This window comes from Solanum stenotomum, chromosome 6, assembly GCF_019186545.1.
Source record: "Solanum stenotomum isolate F172 chromosome 6, ASM1918654v1, whole genome shotgun sequence".
NCBI classification, from domain to species: domain Eukaryota; kingdom Viridiplantae; phylum Streptophyta; class Magnoliopsida; order Solanales; family Solanaceae; genus Solanum; species Solanum stenotomum.
In genome coordinates, this window is record NC_064287.1 from 41,296,726 (window position 1) to 41,311,779 (window position 15,054).

Consider the following 15,054-nt stretch of genomic DNA (forward strand, 5'->3'; position numbering starts at 1 on the left):
GTTGATAATTATTGATTAAATCTAAAGGAAAAATAGTCTAAGGACGTTACCTCCTTAAGAACACTCATTAACATATTTTTGCATATTAGAATCACTTGGGCATAATTGGTTTATTCTTTAACTTGAGATTTACTCGGAAGAAAAATCTAAGGCTTAAGGATACTCTAATAAGATATCGAATTCGAGAGAATCGATAGAACTTTAGATGTGATAAATGAATGTGGTCAAATCCCAACTATCATTATGCACTTGTTTCGTCTTGTACCCTATCTTTTATTATTGATATTAAACTTCATAGTTACTAATTGTTTTTAATTATCATTTAGTCTATAAAATTGGTTCATAACCACAACCAACTCCTTTCTTTTGATCACGTGAATAATAGTTATCAAGATTTGATTGAATTATTATTTGTACCAATCCCTGGGGAGACGATCTTTATACTATACTATCTTTGACCAGCGAAGCGATAAACTTATACTGTGTTTGTGCTCGTCAAGTTCATCATTGATTCCATGAGAGACTCCATATGATGGTAGTAGTGGAGTTTGTCACCTTTCAGCTATAGAATGATGCTAAGTTATGGTGGAAGGTATTTATTATCTATAGGTTCGTTAGGTCACCTTCATTGACCTAGACCCAGTTCTACTCCATCTTCTTAAATAAATATGTTTCTCATACTCTACAAGATAGAGAGACGTGATAAATTTACCATAATCTAGCAAAGGAACTTGTCGGTTACAACTTTGAGGCTCGCCTTCACTCTATGTCCTAGTATTCTTTGTAGTTATTACCCATTGAGGAAGAGAGGATCATATGGCTTATCAAGGGTATGAATGTGGAACTCCAGCTAGAACCTGTAGATAATATCATCCAATAAGACCTTCTAGAAAGTGATCGAGCATGTGAAGAATAAAGAGAGGTAAACCAGGATTTTATGCTAAGTTAGTGGATAAGTAGGCTCGAAAGGGTGATGGTTTCAGTGGGTCTTTTCCTAAGTAGCTATTCCAATAGAGGTATTTTGAACACCCCGTCTAATACACGATACAAATATTCGTTGAGGTCTGTTAGGGGTTAAACAACAATTATCAAACCAAGAAAGTTACTCTATCTCTTTGGCGTCAGCATAAAGGCCGACTTTGGATCGAGTTTATTACGAGTGTATTCAGCCAGAAAACATTCGAAAGTGGTGTCCTGAATTCAGACATAGTGTACATGTAGCTCAACAACAATCTTTTGAAGATAGCTTGTTCACGAGAGATCGTTCTCATGTTAGGTGGGCTGGCCACATAGCAGGTAAATGACACTCAGCCTGATCGAAGTAGTGGCCAGACAGGTAGAGGTAGTACTCATTCCGACAAAGGTGGTTCATAGATAAGAAATATGGATATGGATCATTTTTATGCCTTTTCAGGCAGACTCAAGATGGAGGCGTCTAATGTAGTGATCATAAGTATTATTTTAGTTTGTGATTGGATGACTACATATATATTGATCATGCTTTCACCTTTTCAGATGTATCTACTTGTTTTTATTATTGGCATGTGCATGATTTGTGAGTCCCTTGATATTCATGTGCATGTCGTTACTCTTGTGGAGGATTTTGTGATTAGGGATAGGGTTTATCGTTCTTGTGTGGTGATTTTTATGGGTTATAAAACCTGGGTATATTTCGTAATCCTATACATGGTGGATTTCGATGTTATTTTAAGACGTCTAGACATCAGTGAAAGGAGATCTGCAATCCTACTTCTAAAAAGATAATATCACATATTCGTGATAAGAAATTAATGGAGAGGAGGGTGTTTGGCATTTCTAGCACACCTTCGAGATACTAGTGTAGAGGTCCCTTTTAGTGAGTCAGTTTCAGTAGTGTGTCACCATATCAAGATATTGACTTTGCTATTATGTGTCCCAATGTCACCAAATCAATATATTGACTTTGCTATTGATTTAGAGTCAAGGACTTGTCCTTTATTCCACCATATCAAATGGCCCCGATTGAGTTGAGAAACTCAGTAAATAATTCATTTGTTCGAGTGCATCTTTTTGGGGGTTTTATGTGGTTTTCTTGAATAAAAATCATTAGAGCATACACGTGTATTAACTACCATAAGTTGAACTAGGACACTATTGGAAACAAGTATTCCCTTTCATGTATAAATGATTTATTTGATCAGCTGCATGGTGCATCAATTTTCTCTAACATTAACTTGAGGTCTGGATATCATCTGCCAAAGATTCAAACGAGGACATTTTTGAAACTACCTTCCAGACCAAGTTTTCTAGTTCTGTTTTTTGGGCTTACTAATGCTTCCGTTGCTTTCATGAGTTTGATCAAAGATTTTGTTATTTATCGAGATGTTTCATGTGCTGATTTGATACAAGATAAGCAAGTCATTCCATATGATTATAGGAAATTGAAGGTTCACGAGAAAAACTATCACACTCATGACTTGAAGTTGGAAGTTGTAGTGTTTGCACTAAAAAAAATGGAGGCACTATCATTATGGTGCCTGCTATGAAGTATTCACTAGTCTTCGTCATTTCTAATAAAGGTATGTAGTTTACTTCTAATTCTAGGTACATTCTTGTCCTAGACACAAATTACTTCTTTATTTTACTAAATTGGAGATCGTACTCTCTATATTCTTCATTTTATCTCAATGATTTACCTTCCAAGTTCACAAACAGAATATCCATTTATTTTAATGGTAGCTAAGCTTTAACATAGTAATCACAAGAATAGAAGAACAACTAATATTGATAAAAAAAAAAATCATCTACTAAATCGTTCACTATACAATCTTCATGCTCTGATTAAAATTATAAAACAATATATTATTAATACAAAATATTGTTGATAGAATTAAGTAAAACATAAATATAATAGTAGAATCTCCCTTCTACGTAATGCTTGCTAAAAAATGATCAACAACTCTTAAAAAAACGTCTAAGGGTTATATTAATAGTAGTGAAAAATAACCCTTAACTCTGTTGGGCTCAAACTTGAACTTGCAGAAAATTCTTCTGCGAATTTTGCTCTTTGAAGTTGTCTATGAACCGGGACGCCATTGAGTGTCATTGCAGCATATTTTGTTGTCTGAAGTTTGGGTAGTGGCGCAGGGAGCTATGACCCTCAACGTGCTTCATCTTGAAATTTTCTCAATTCGATCTCTAGTTTTGCCTTTGCGACTTTAAGATCTTTTGAGTGCTTTTCTCCAAAATAAATTTATTATATGAAATGTATCTAATCATCAAAAATATTATGAATATGCATAAAACGTAAGATTATTAAACAATTCTTTTCCTTAAAACATGAAATAAAAAGTAACAAATTAGCCCAGATTAGAGACCGTAACTCTATAAGTAGTATGGAGATATGATTAAGAAAGACAAAAACCATTTATATTTTTATTAAAAGATAAGATTTCAGATTAACTCATTTAACAAGTAGAAGACATTATTGGCTTTAAAAAGAGGTAAATTTCTTTTTACCTATCTTAAGTCAAAGAAGCGGAGTTAAAATGATATTATCAAGAATCATCAACGGACTCTCTATGAAAAACTCTTTATAAAGCTTTGTGGACTTAACCTACTGAGGAATCATTATATGGGTAAGTCCCAACGTAAAATTCTGATTCTAAGTGGTTCTTCCTACACTCGATTTCATAACAAATGTGGGATTTTTAGATGTTTGAGATGAAATCGACTCAAAAAATTAGCATAGTATAAAATTATCTTATGCCCAAATCTATAGGATTTTTGGGCAATTGAACGACTCATATTTCACACTCCTACTTTTGCTTATATCAAGGCTCCATTTTAGCTTAGTCTACTACCCAGAGATGAGCATAGTATCATATTAAAAAATTTAATTTAATAATATTGATTCTCATTTGTTAAAAATACTACTATTATATCAATAACATAGTAAATTAATTTGATATTTTAAAGTCTGAATTTGTTACAATATGATAAATCGATAATTATAGTTTGTTCGACTACAACATCAACTTATATATGCTTTGTATAATAAAGAATTATGGCTTCAATTTTTCAAAAAAAAATAAAATATCTCAATTATATTATACTACACTTAACCCATGTAAAATATTCAAAAGAAAATACAAATAATTTGCTTCATTACTCAACTACACAAAAATCAAACATTTCAATCAAAATAGGGTAGTCAAAATGTCATTCCACTGTGAGAGATGTATATGTTTATTACTATAATGTATATGAATTGTATATATAACTAAATAATTGGGTATATTATTCAATGTTTTTTTTCTATAAATAGCAAATATTGTACCATATCAAAGTTTTCAAAAATGTATAGCAAATACCATAATACTGAAATTGCGGTATCAAAAATTTCCGTTTCAATATGGTAATTTGGCATCTACACACCCCTGTTTTTACTGAATCGAGAGTAAACTAGATCTAACTTCTTCATTTTTTGGGAAAAACAATAACTACTTTTGAACCGTCACAACTAAGAATAGTTCCAAGTCCCAGTTGAACGATTCCGAAACTTTCCTTAAGATATAAAAATGTCTAGCTGAGCTGATATCAGATCAAGCACCCTAGAGAGAGCTATTATACACATTAAAATAGATAGTAACATTGTGAAAGAAAATGTCAAAACTCAAAAACCTAATTGCAAGAACAGCCATGTAACATGTACCTCCATAAGAAATGAAGAGCAGGCTTAACAGGCAAACTCTTCGATTACTGGAGAAGGATCACTTGTGTGCCCAAATATATCAGAGATACCCTCCCAATTATGTTTTTCCTTTGCTTCCCAATATCCACCGACGTAGCGATAACAACCATCCTCATCCTTGCTAAACCATCTTGGTCTCCAACCCCTCTCCTGTAGTTTCCTTGCCTGCAGCAGCAGTTATAACTTGGTTAATCAGTGAACTTTAGAATCAGCATGTCTTTAAAGATGAAATCAACAGGTTGAAGAAACTAATGTGTTTAGGTTCATGATCATGGTCAACAGAAGCTAATAGGAAGAATTAAATGTAGTGTAGTTGATATGCATTATGTTTAGCAAACTCTTAAAAAGCCGCTAAAGTTGTAGAATCTTGTCTCTAATGTCTCTCCATTCCTCTGTCTCCCACTCTCGTCCAAGGGAAGGGTGATTACACGTGGACAATTTTTTCTGACAAATTTGGTATCAACATCCTCAAAACCTTTGTTGTTGGTATCCCAGATGTAGGTTATGGGGCTTCAAAGTCCCTTCGATTCCACTTGGATTTCTATCTGCTTCCATAGCCATTTGAGATAACAAAAGTTATCACGTATTGTACTGTGGCTTTTTGCACAGCTCCTTCTTTCATTTTTTTTATGTTTGTGGTCTTCAGCCCAGCTTTCATGCAACTCGAATATTCCACCAAGTGCTTGCCACCTCGCACCAGATAGCTCTGCCACCAAGGCTTAGGATCTTAGGAAGGTGTTTTGCTTTTGCTGCGATTTGAACCTAAGACATGGTTCCCTCCCACTTCATTGACCACTAGGTCACACCATTGGGTGTAGTTATTTGCACAGCTCTTAACAAAGACAGTAAGAATAGTGGCTCAAGCAGATAGCAAACAGTACATCAAAAATATCTCAACTTTAAAGTTAGATCCAAAGCAAATAAATATCAGTATTGTGGACATGGATGGAAATTTAGACACTAAAGACCATCATATGATCCATTTCTACATATATAAAAGAAGCAGGCTTTTGCTAGAGGAAAGTTGCATTTTAAATTACATGGTTGCCAACCTGTTCACCTTTTTCTTCATCACATTTTTATGTATCAAATGACACCAATAAAAACAGTGCAGGCCCAAACTACATAGAAAAAAAAGAATGAGTACCTGTCTCTGCAACTGTTCAAGCCTAAGCTTCTCTGCATTAGCCAGCTCATACTCCCCATTCTCTAAGTGGCGCTGATCAGGCCTCAGCCTTGAGTCAGTTGGTGGAAGCTTCTCTCTTAACCCAGGTGTCAACTCATTTAAAGATATTGCAAAAGGTGTGAGGTTGTATCTTGTTTTGGGAGTAGATTTGTCCCTCTCCCACAACAATATGGCTTCAGTCATGGGATCATAACCCTTTGGCTTTGTAGTTGGATCTCCCAACACATAATACATTGCTTCATCCCACTTCCCCAATAACATGGCCACTTTTTCTCCTGTTCTGTTGTCTTGCACAAATCCATGAATCTTTTTTTCACAGAAGATAGGTGTTAATCTTTTGATTTGGTTGAAGTAGAAACATATGCTCCTCCATTCAAATTGAAATGGACATTAACATACTTTTCACGATTTAAACGCAACTGACTTTTAAGATTTAAAGTAACTAAGATTACCAAATGTGCAGCAGTTCATCAATAATTATTTAGTAAATGACTATTTCCAATAGGGCTCGGGTAATACTAGTTCATCCATTCAATGCTATTAATATAATCTGAAAAGATAGAAAGTTCTGTACTTCTACGCAGTGAATATTTGACTACTTTTTTGGATTTTCTGGGTGGATAGCTTATAGGGTTTATTTTTCCACACCAACACTAAAAGAATAGATAAAATCTATTAGTAACAAATATTACCTGATGAGGATTTCGATCAATAATAGACTGCTCCTTGAATTTGAGCTTGCATGAATATTTACCACTGCCTTTGATCCGCATAGCGCCATAGTGGTCACAGTAGATTTTACCAATTATTATGTTGTAAATAGAAGTAGTAACCTTGCTCCACTGAAATGTCTCACCATCTTCAAATTGCAGGGTTAGAACCCCCACAGGATCAAGCTGGATTGAGCGTCCCCAAAACTTCCCTTTGAGATTAGAATCTGCCCAGAATTTCCACCCTCTGCCCTCACAGTGGCAAGCAACAACCATGGGGTGATGACTAACCTGAAATTCACGCACACAAGATCAGGTATCAAAAAGGACAGGCAACAGAGATATGTACCATCTAGTTTGTTAGTTGTTACAGAAGCAGAAGAGTTTTATAAAAGAATTTTTCACAGATCAAATCTTTAGTCGTTTCACAAATAAAAGTCCTACTTTTTCAGAAAAGAAGTGTAGACCCTTGTCAGGATAATCTGCCTCGTAGGTTTCACCAAGGAGAGGATTAAAAGGTTTGCATTGCCTGCCCTGAGTTGATGCATAACCAGATACAGCAAAAGCTGCAATCTTAAGAATTCTCATCAGATCATCTCCCTGCAGAAAATAATTCTGAAGCTCAATCACTTTGAATAAAAACTTACTAAAGATGCAAGACAAAAATGATCCAGGCAAAACCAATGTTAACCATGTTTATCAATACAAGTAATTTCAAGGACAAAATATATGTGAGAATTTAAATACAAAAACTCAAAAAATCTGTACACACCACTAATTTCAAGACAATAGCAATGTGATACTCATGACTCACAACAAAACTTTCTTTTGTGAATGAGAAGACAATCGTTGGGACCAATCGCAGCCTTCAATACTGGGGGATAATAAGCCATCCCCTCTACTCTTCTCCACTTAAATACCATGCTTAGTTTGCATGGTGCAGGGCACAAACCTGTGATCTGAATCACAAGTCCTTCAATCTTTGCCACTTGAACTAAGCCCAGGGGGCCACAACAAAAACTATTTAAGACAAAAAAATAAATAGAAAATGGCAACAAATAAGGAGCAAGCAGAATATTTAACTTCTAGGTGGTTACTGGTTAGCAGACAAACTTATAGTATCTAATTCATATATCTGATGGCAACCAAATATTTGGAACCATCAAGGTTAGGATTGAAGATATGCTGTAAAAACACATTATCTTTTTCCATTTTACAAGTCCAATAGGGTCTTATAGAACAACTTAGATGAAAAGTGGATCAATTCACAATACTTTACAGGAAAAGATCCAATCACTCAATAATAAGCTTGCTACTCAAAAAAACTCGGCAGTCATCATACTTGTAGCAATTTTCTTGAACCAAGATCACATCAAAATCCAAAATATTTTGCACTTAGATAGCAAATACTGCTAACGGCATACACAGTTTATCAAAAGGTTCAACTGATAGCCTATTGTGCACAGTATTGTAAACCATAAGATTGCAAGGCAAGTGAAAATATCCAACTGAAACAGATCTTGGGAAACTAGATCAGAAGTTCCATCTTCATAGCAAAACAAGCATTCTTTCAAAAAAGTTAGCCACCATAAAAAGCAATAAGAGAGAGAGAGAGCTGAGGAGTGACCTGCTTTCCCCACTCCAGTGCCTGATCAACCAGGTGTGAGTACTCCAAATCTTCAAAGCATTTCTGCAGTGAAGATAGTGGCTCATTGAAGTACACAGGAAGGCACACACCAGACAGGTCTTTCCCAATATTATCCTTGATTATTGACCACAAACCAACCGGCTTCTCTTTTTCCTTTGGTTCTGGCAGATTATCCCTTCTTTTGATATAGGGATAACTGATTGTCTTTACTTCCATCTCCAATTCCCTTGTACGACCAGTAAAGGTCTCATTCTCAGAGGTTAATGAGCTACAAGCATTTCCAATACCCTCTCTACTGCGATAAGAAGCACTTCTAAGAGATTCAGCAGACAGAAAATCATTAGTATCAAAAAATGCACCATCTTCTTCATCTGTTTCAGCATCTCCTCCATATCGGCTTTCATTGTCAGCATCAGAGTCACTAGCACTACCTTCAGACATAATGGAATAAAAATCTGCAACATTCACAAAGATATCATGAATTGTTGAATCTTACTATAAACAAATAAGTGAAAATTTCAATCTAGTTGAAAGGAAATGTAACAAAGTCCAGCAAAAAAATGTTATTAACTGCTCTTCAACAACAAACTCGTAGAAACCATTCTCAGCTGTAACAAGAGAAAGACTTTTTCACTTGTACACAACTTACAATTTACAGCAAGGTCTAAGTTTGAAATGGTTTTCTATAAGCTGCAATGTACAAAATTAAAGACCCTTGATTTTCAAATGAAAACATTTAACAATTGACAGACAAGAACTGTGACCACCACTGTGCAACCTAAGAAGGGATAAGGAGATTAAGCAAGAGGTTTTACAATAGCTGAAAACCAATTAATCATTTGTTTAATATTGTAACCCTCCCCCCTCCCAGTAACACAGGGGGCAGTGATGGTTTTTTTGCACTTTCCCCCCTTGGTGACTCAAACCCCAACCTCATGGTTGGAGGCAGAGGGTCTCCTCCAATATAGACCAACCTTCTGTCGATTCAAGAAAATAAAAAGAGGGACCAATTTAACATCAACTTTCCTGATTATAACATAAGAAAACATTTTGATTTATTCCAGATCCCAAAAAGATCACCTTCAGTAACATGGCATGTTAACTGAAATTGAACAACATAGAGTTTTGGACTACGCAGTGCACATAAGGGCCTTATGTTCCCCAAATCAATAATCAGTAATGCATCAAGAGGCTCCCGACCATGTAAACAAATCATTCTCAAAGACCAAAAGCTACTGGGAACATACTGTATCAGATCTTTAAAATTTCCAACACTATTGATATACAGAAAAATTGGACAAATATCTGACTCTAAGGTATATTAAAAGAGTGGGAGGATAGGAACTAACCACTAAATCTTCGACCTTGTCCACAACATGAATCTCGTTCTTTTGTTTCATCAACAACAGTTGTTTCCAGCTCAATTTTATCCGTCTGCAAGAGAGAGTGAGATCTCACTAAGAAGTAGTACCTTAATGTTCAAGTTGCAAATACATTAAGAATCCCAAGTCAACTGAAAATTAAGTAGCAATTGAAACTCGGAGCTCAAAACAAGACAGCAGGAAATGAATCAGACATCAGTTGAACATAACTATGTCTGACAAGCCCATACATCAAGGGACAATCACAGTTTCACAAGTAGATTTATCTTTCTTACTTGGCGCGCTAAAATAAACCCCGTACTTCTTCCTCTCCTAAATCACATGGATTTTCTTTGTGGTCTAACAAGCTGAGGAGATGACTGTTGAACAAAAACTTGGCAAACAAACTTGAAGAGCATTGCAATACCATTCAGTAAATAGCAACCAAACCACCTTCTCCTGACAAGTTTAGAGTTTGATTTAAGGGGCATAATAGTGAAGAGATACCCTATTGGCCAAGGAATTCAAGAATGGCATTGGCTCCATTGCTGGAAACCCTGTAGCTCAGAATCCTAAAGACATATTCTTATGTTCTCTTGAACCCAGAAAGTCTAGGCTTGAAAATAGAAACTAAGAGACTCTTGCTAGGAAACTAGGGGCGTGAATAGAAAGAATAGACAAAAGCCAAAATAATAACAAAAGTAATTCACTAAAGAAGATTTCAAGCATAAAAAGAAAATACAGACCAACATTAAAACTTTCGTCTCCTCAAGATAGTAGATTTAAAAAGTTTAAATTACCTCTAACTGTCTTAGAGTGTCCAGAAGCATGATATGCTTAAGTTGAAGAGCTTTCATCTGATTTTGTAGCTCAGCAACCTCATGTAGCATGATAGATTCACAATCTTTTATCACTGCCTCACCCATCCCTTCCTGCACCAATCTTGATCGTAGCTTCTCTGTTGAAACAATAAAATCTTCTGAAGATGCAAAATCACCACTTGACAACAACCTGGGGAACTGATCTTTAGCAACCCCAAGAGCCTCAATCCACGTGGTCCTATCTTCTCTTGATTGACATCTCAAATGGAGTGTCTTTGTTCCCGTGAATATAGAAAGCCTTTTGTCATCTGACTTGCTTGCCCGAACTGATGAGACCTGTATGATATGTTGTTGTATTTTGCTAGTTGATCAGAATAAATAACCAGTCTACCACAAGTAGAAGGAAACAAATACAGAGGCATACTTCCAGAATCTGGACAGAGTAATTTATCAATTGCATTAAGGATGCTTGAAAATTACAAGAATCAACTATGGAAGAGTGAACCGGAATATTTAGAAACTAGTGGAACCAGACAGATATGGCAGATCAGCGACCAGTGAAGTAATTCGTTGTCATGATGTCATCTGAGATGATTTATTCACTTCTCATACGTTGGATAAGAACATACTCCAGTAGTAATGAAAGCATGCAATAATTTCCTCAGAAAAAAATACCTTAGACATTTGTTGTAGGACTGTTCTCTTAAGATAATCATCCTTCATTTCCTTCATCCAGCATGTATTTTTCCAGTAGAAGATTTAATTTTCTCAATCGATACACTATTATTGGAACATATTATGTCGTTTTATCTCCTACAAGGCATATGCATAATGAATTTTACAAACTTTTTTCTTCTGATCTTAGGATACCTAAGCCATAATATATAGGAACAGGAGCAGATATTAAGACAAATGTCATTGATCTGTATCTTGTTAGTGCATTTCTGCATATTTTTGTCCTATGTCCAAACTCTTTGACATACTTTGCTGTCTACACACTGATAAATCAAAGTTTGCATTTTTAAGATGGTCAACACAATCCATTAATTGATGCATTGCATGTGTTGCTCAACTACTTTATTTCGGATTACATTCCATTAATGCCGGAAAAAGCTTACTCATATATCACAAACTAACTTGCAGTTAAGACAAAACTAAACAGTAAACAAACCTTCAAATGTATTTCCCCAAACGGCTTCCACTTGTTAGATCCATTCAGTCGATTATTGTTCACATTAGCCTTCCTCATATACCTCCAAGATTCATCCCCAATAACCTTTAAACCCTTTTCTTTCCCTGGACTCATAGCAATTTTATCCGGTCCATGAACCTTGTAATATGACAACACCCCATCTTCAAGCACAAACCATCTCGCACGCCATCCTTTTCCATAGTTCACCCATTTATATAACACTCCAGCTACACTAACACTTCCGTTAAATTCTTTCGAATCATTCCCATTTTCCTCATTTTCATTCACCAAACCCAAATCCGAATCCGTATTCACTTGCGCATTTGTAAAACTCTGCCTCAAGCTGAAACTCACCGGTTTCACACCCACATTGTTATCAAACCCTAACTGACTTTGCGTCACGGATTGTGACTTCACCACCGCCGGATTTCCTTTATCACGGTCGATCGACACCGGCGCAATGCAACATAGTGGATTCATCTCCACAAAAAAAAACAAAACTCAAAAAAAAAAAAATTCTCAATTCATCTCAAACAACACAAATCCATCAATGCTGAAGAAAAACAACAACGATCTCTACACAGAGAAACACAACCGCTGATCTGATTCTCCTCCTTCTCTGAAACTTCAACGCAGAGCAACCGATCGGAGATCGAATCGGCGATACAACCGGAACAGTACTGATATGACATAAGATCGAAAACCGATACGTAACAGCAAATATAAACTCCTTTTTTTTAATATTAATTAATATATTAATCGAATATAATTAATTCAAGATTATAGGTGAAGAAGTACTAGTAGCTATAGATATAAAGGATATATAGAGTTGAAGAGCTTTTACAGATCCATTAATGTCAGTGGTCAGTAATGGAGTGGGAAGAGTACAACAAGCATACAGGGGAGGGTGCGTAGGTTAGTAGAGGATGTAGGTTAGTAGACGGTGCAGTGAAAGGATTTAAATGCATGGGGCTTTTTATTTATTTGGACTGCTTAGTGTAGATGTAATGATTGTGGAGACAACTAACATGCGCAGTGATTAACATTGCTGGGACCCAATTTTTTCCCAATATCTTCTTGTCAATTATTTTATTCCCTATCTTTTCTTCATGGTGTTGGATTTATGTTTTTGAATTTGACTTGTACAATTGTAATATTAATAATGTGGAAAGTATTAAAAGTAGTGGATACAAAAAGAAAATGTGAAAGTTGAATGGTCTCCGAGGTCTGAAATTTCATAAGTGGAGTCTACGGAGAATAGGATATATGTATAATTTATCACTATCTCATGAAGGTCGATAGATTGTTTCCAAAAGATTATCGGCTCAAATACAATAAATCCAAGTACAAATAAAAAGAAAACAGTAAAGAACACATAATGTGATAACTGAAATACAAAAACTACAAGAATATATCATCGAAAAGCAAGACAACACTTCATTACCTACTATTTTTTTACCCTAATGTACGACTTCCATGCTCTTTTATCTAAGTTCATGTCCTCGATAATCTGAAGTTGTGTCACGTCATGTCTAATCACTTGTTCCTAATATTTTTTTTGGCTTACATCTACCTCTCCCCATACCTATTATATGCAACATCTCGCACCTCCTCATTGAGCATCTACGAATCTCATTTCTAGAGCTTGCATTTTTTGAACATTGGAGTTTGTGACTGGTCAACACATTGCCCGATTGTCATGACGCATTGTGCGGACACCTACTCTATTCGTAACTAGATAGGGAAACTCTTACCACCCAACTAAAAATATACAAAAAAATAATTAGTTACTGGCCTTTTAATAAATAAGAAATACATTTTTAATGTCAAGATTTATGAAAACTCATAACATTAATAAGTAAAATAATCAAATTAAGAACTATCTCTCACAATCTAGTCTATGCATGTATAATAGTTTATAAACAAATTAGATGAGAAAAAATATAACTTTAACCGAAAAGAGAAGTACAAAATTGTTGATGATTACTCGCGCTTCATATAAGAGACTTCAAGTCAACCTATAACATATTTACGCTCAAATAAAAATATAGTAAAAATAGTATCAATACACCATGTACTAATAAGCATCATTAATCAATCAATGCTAAATCACGCAACATAATACAGAATTCATAATGACAATCATGAAGATTTTACACTACCATAATCACCCTCATTCACTTATACTTAATAGTCTAACCAATAAAATCCTTTAATTTACGAGACAAGTACATTCAATAATTCGCCACCTCATCTAACCCCCCAACCCAAGATTACCACATATGTCACACCATATCAACTAAATTACAAGTCATAAAGCAGCACATGAGTTATCCTAGACTCACAATGGAAGCAACCATCTTAAAACACACACATATATACTGTATATACACTTCAACACCATCAAATCATATCAACATCAATTTATATCATACTATCGTGTTTGTACACACACGATGAGGATCTTATTTTTGTCCAGTATTTATGACCTCCAAGAGGCCAACTTGATTCATGTATCGTATTAGTGTGGTACCCAACTCTTTGAATATATGTAACATTTCGTCCGGAAGCTCATTGTAATGACCCAATTGGTCATTTTTGAAAATTTTCATAAAACTACCATTTTACCCCTTTCGATATTGACCTCAAATTATTTTTGATTGAGTTTTGAAAGTTGGTTTTGAGTTTTTAGTAAAAGGTTGTGAATTTTGTAAGTTTTGAGTTGAAAGGCTAAAGTTGTTAAAAAATAATTTTCAGTGTCTTTTGGAGTTTCGAGTATTGGAATAGAATTTCGTCGATTTCATCAGTTTTGGAATGTGAAAATTGGTCTATGAGAGATGTCGATTTAATATTTGGAGTCTTTTTGAGGATTTGTGGTCCTAATTAAGTTGAAAATTTGTGAATTTGGTCGGTAGGATTCGGGGGATAATTTTAGGCCTAAGTGAGATCATGGTTGAATTTCCAGAGCTCTCGAGCTTGATTTTTAGCCTTTTTAGGCGTTAAATTCATTTCTTATAACTTTTATGAGTTTCGGGTCAAGGAGACCTCAGATATGTATTTAGATGATTTCATTGAGTCTGGAACGTCGAGTATAGTCAAATTGCACATATGATTTGTGTGTACGGGATTTCAAACAAATCTCGATGATCCATTTGGTGGTTTATGTTTGGTTGTGTTTTGATGGTGTGTGCATGCCTCACTTTTGTGAAGTTTTGTTCGCTTAAGTGAACTTCACAAAAGAGAAGAAAGCTTTGTTTTAAACGACCAAAACTTTGTTTTTGTGAGAGGCACAATTTTTGCGATGTTCGCAAAAGCGAATGTGTGGTTTGCTTTAGTGATGTCTGCTTAAGCGAACATGGGTCCGCTTTTGCGACTTCGGGGGGGGGGGGGGGGGGGGGGGGGGG

The 15,054-nt window shown here is 35.4% G+C and overlaps 2 protein-coding genes across 3 annotated transcripts in view; both read right to left on the reverse strand.

Moving 5' to 3' along the window:
• The window catches only part of LOC125866761 (uncharacterized), a 174,795-nt gene that overhangs the window by 33,941 nt on the left and 125,800 nt on the right, over positions 1 to 15,054 (reverse strand). The window lies entirely within an intron of this gene.
• On the reverse strand, positions 4,525 to 12,583 carry LOC125866725 (oxysterol-binding protein-related protein 1D). 2 transcript variants are annotated; one of them, XM_049547065.1, is made up of 9 exons: positions 11,630 to 12,583; positions 10,438 to 10,794; positions 9,626 to 9,710; positions 8,256 to 8,731; positions 7,073 to 7,228; positions 6,611 to 6,919; positions 5,880 to 6,224; positions 4,694 to 4,897; positions 4,525 to 4,602 (listed from the first exon to the last, which is right to left on the reverse strand). In XM_049547065.1, exons 1-8 carry the CDS (start codon positions 12,128 to 12,130, stop codon positions 4,718 to 4,720), a joined length of 2,409 nt encoding a protein of 802 aa, XP_049403022.1. In that variant the 5' UTR covers positions 12,131 to 12,583; the 3' UTR covers positions 4,525 to 4,602; positions 4,694 to 4,717. The 2 variants fall into 2 exon arrangements, with proteins under 2 accessions (XP_049403022.1, XP_049403021.1); XM_049547064.1 differs by having other exon boundaries at positions 4,525 to 4,897.

Bases quoted from the DNA above. Each gene is read 5' to 3' on its own strand.
- LOC125866725 (XM_049547065.1), bottom strand. From the start codon at position 12,130: ATGAATCCACTATGTTGCATTGCGCCGGTGTCGATCGACCGTGATAAA. The intron at 9,711-10,437 runs GTAATTTAAACT...TCTCTCTTGCAG, and splicing joins ACACTCTAAGACAGTTAGAG to ACGGATAAAATTGAGCTGGA. The intron at 6,920-7,072 runs GTAGGACTTTTA...CGTGAATTTCAG, and splicing joins TACACTTCTTTTCTGAAAAA to GTTAGTCATCACCCCATGGT.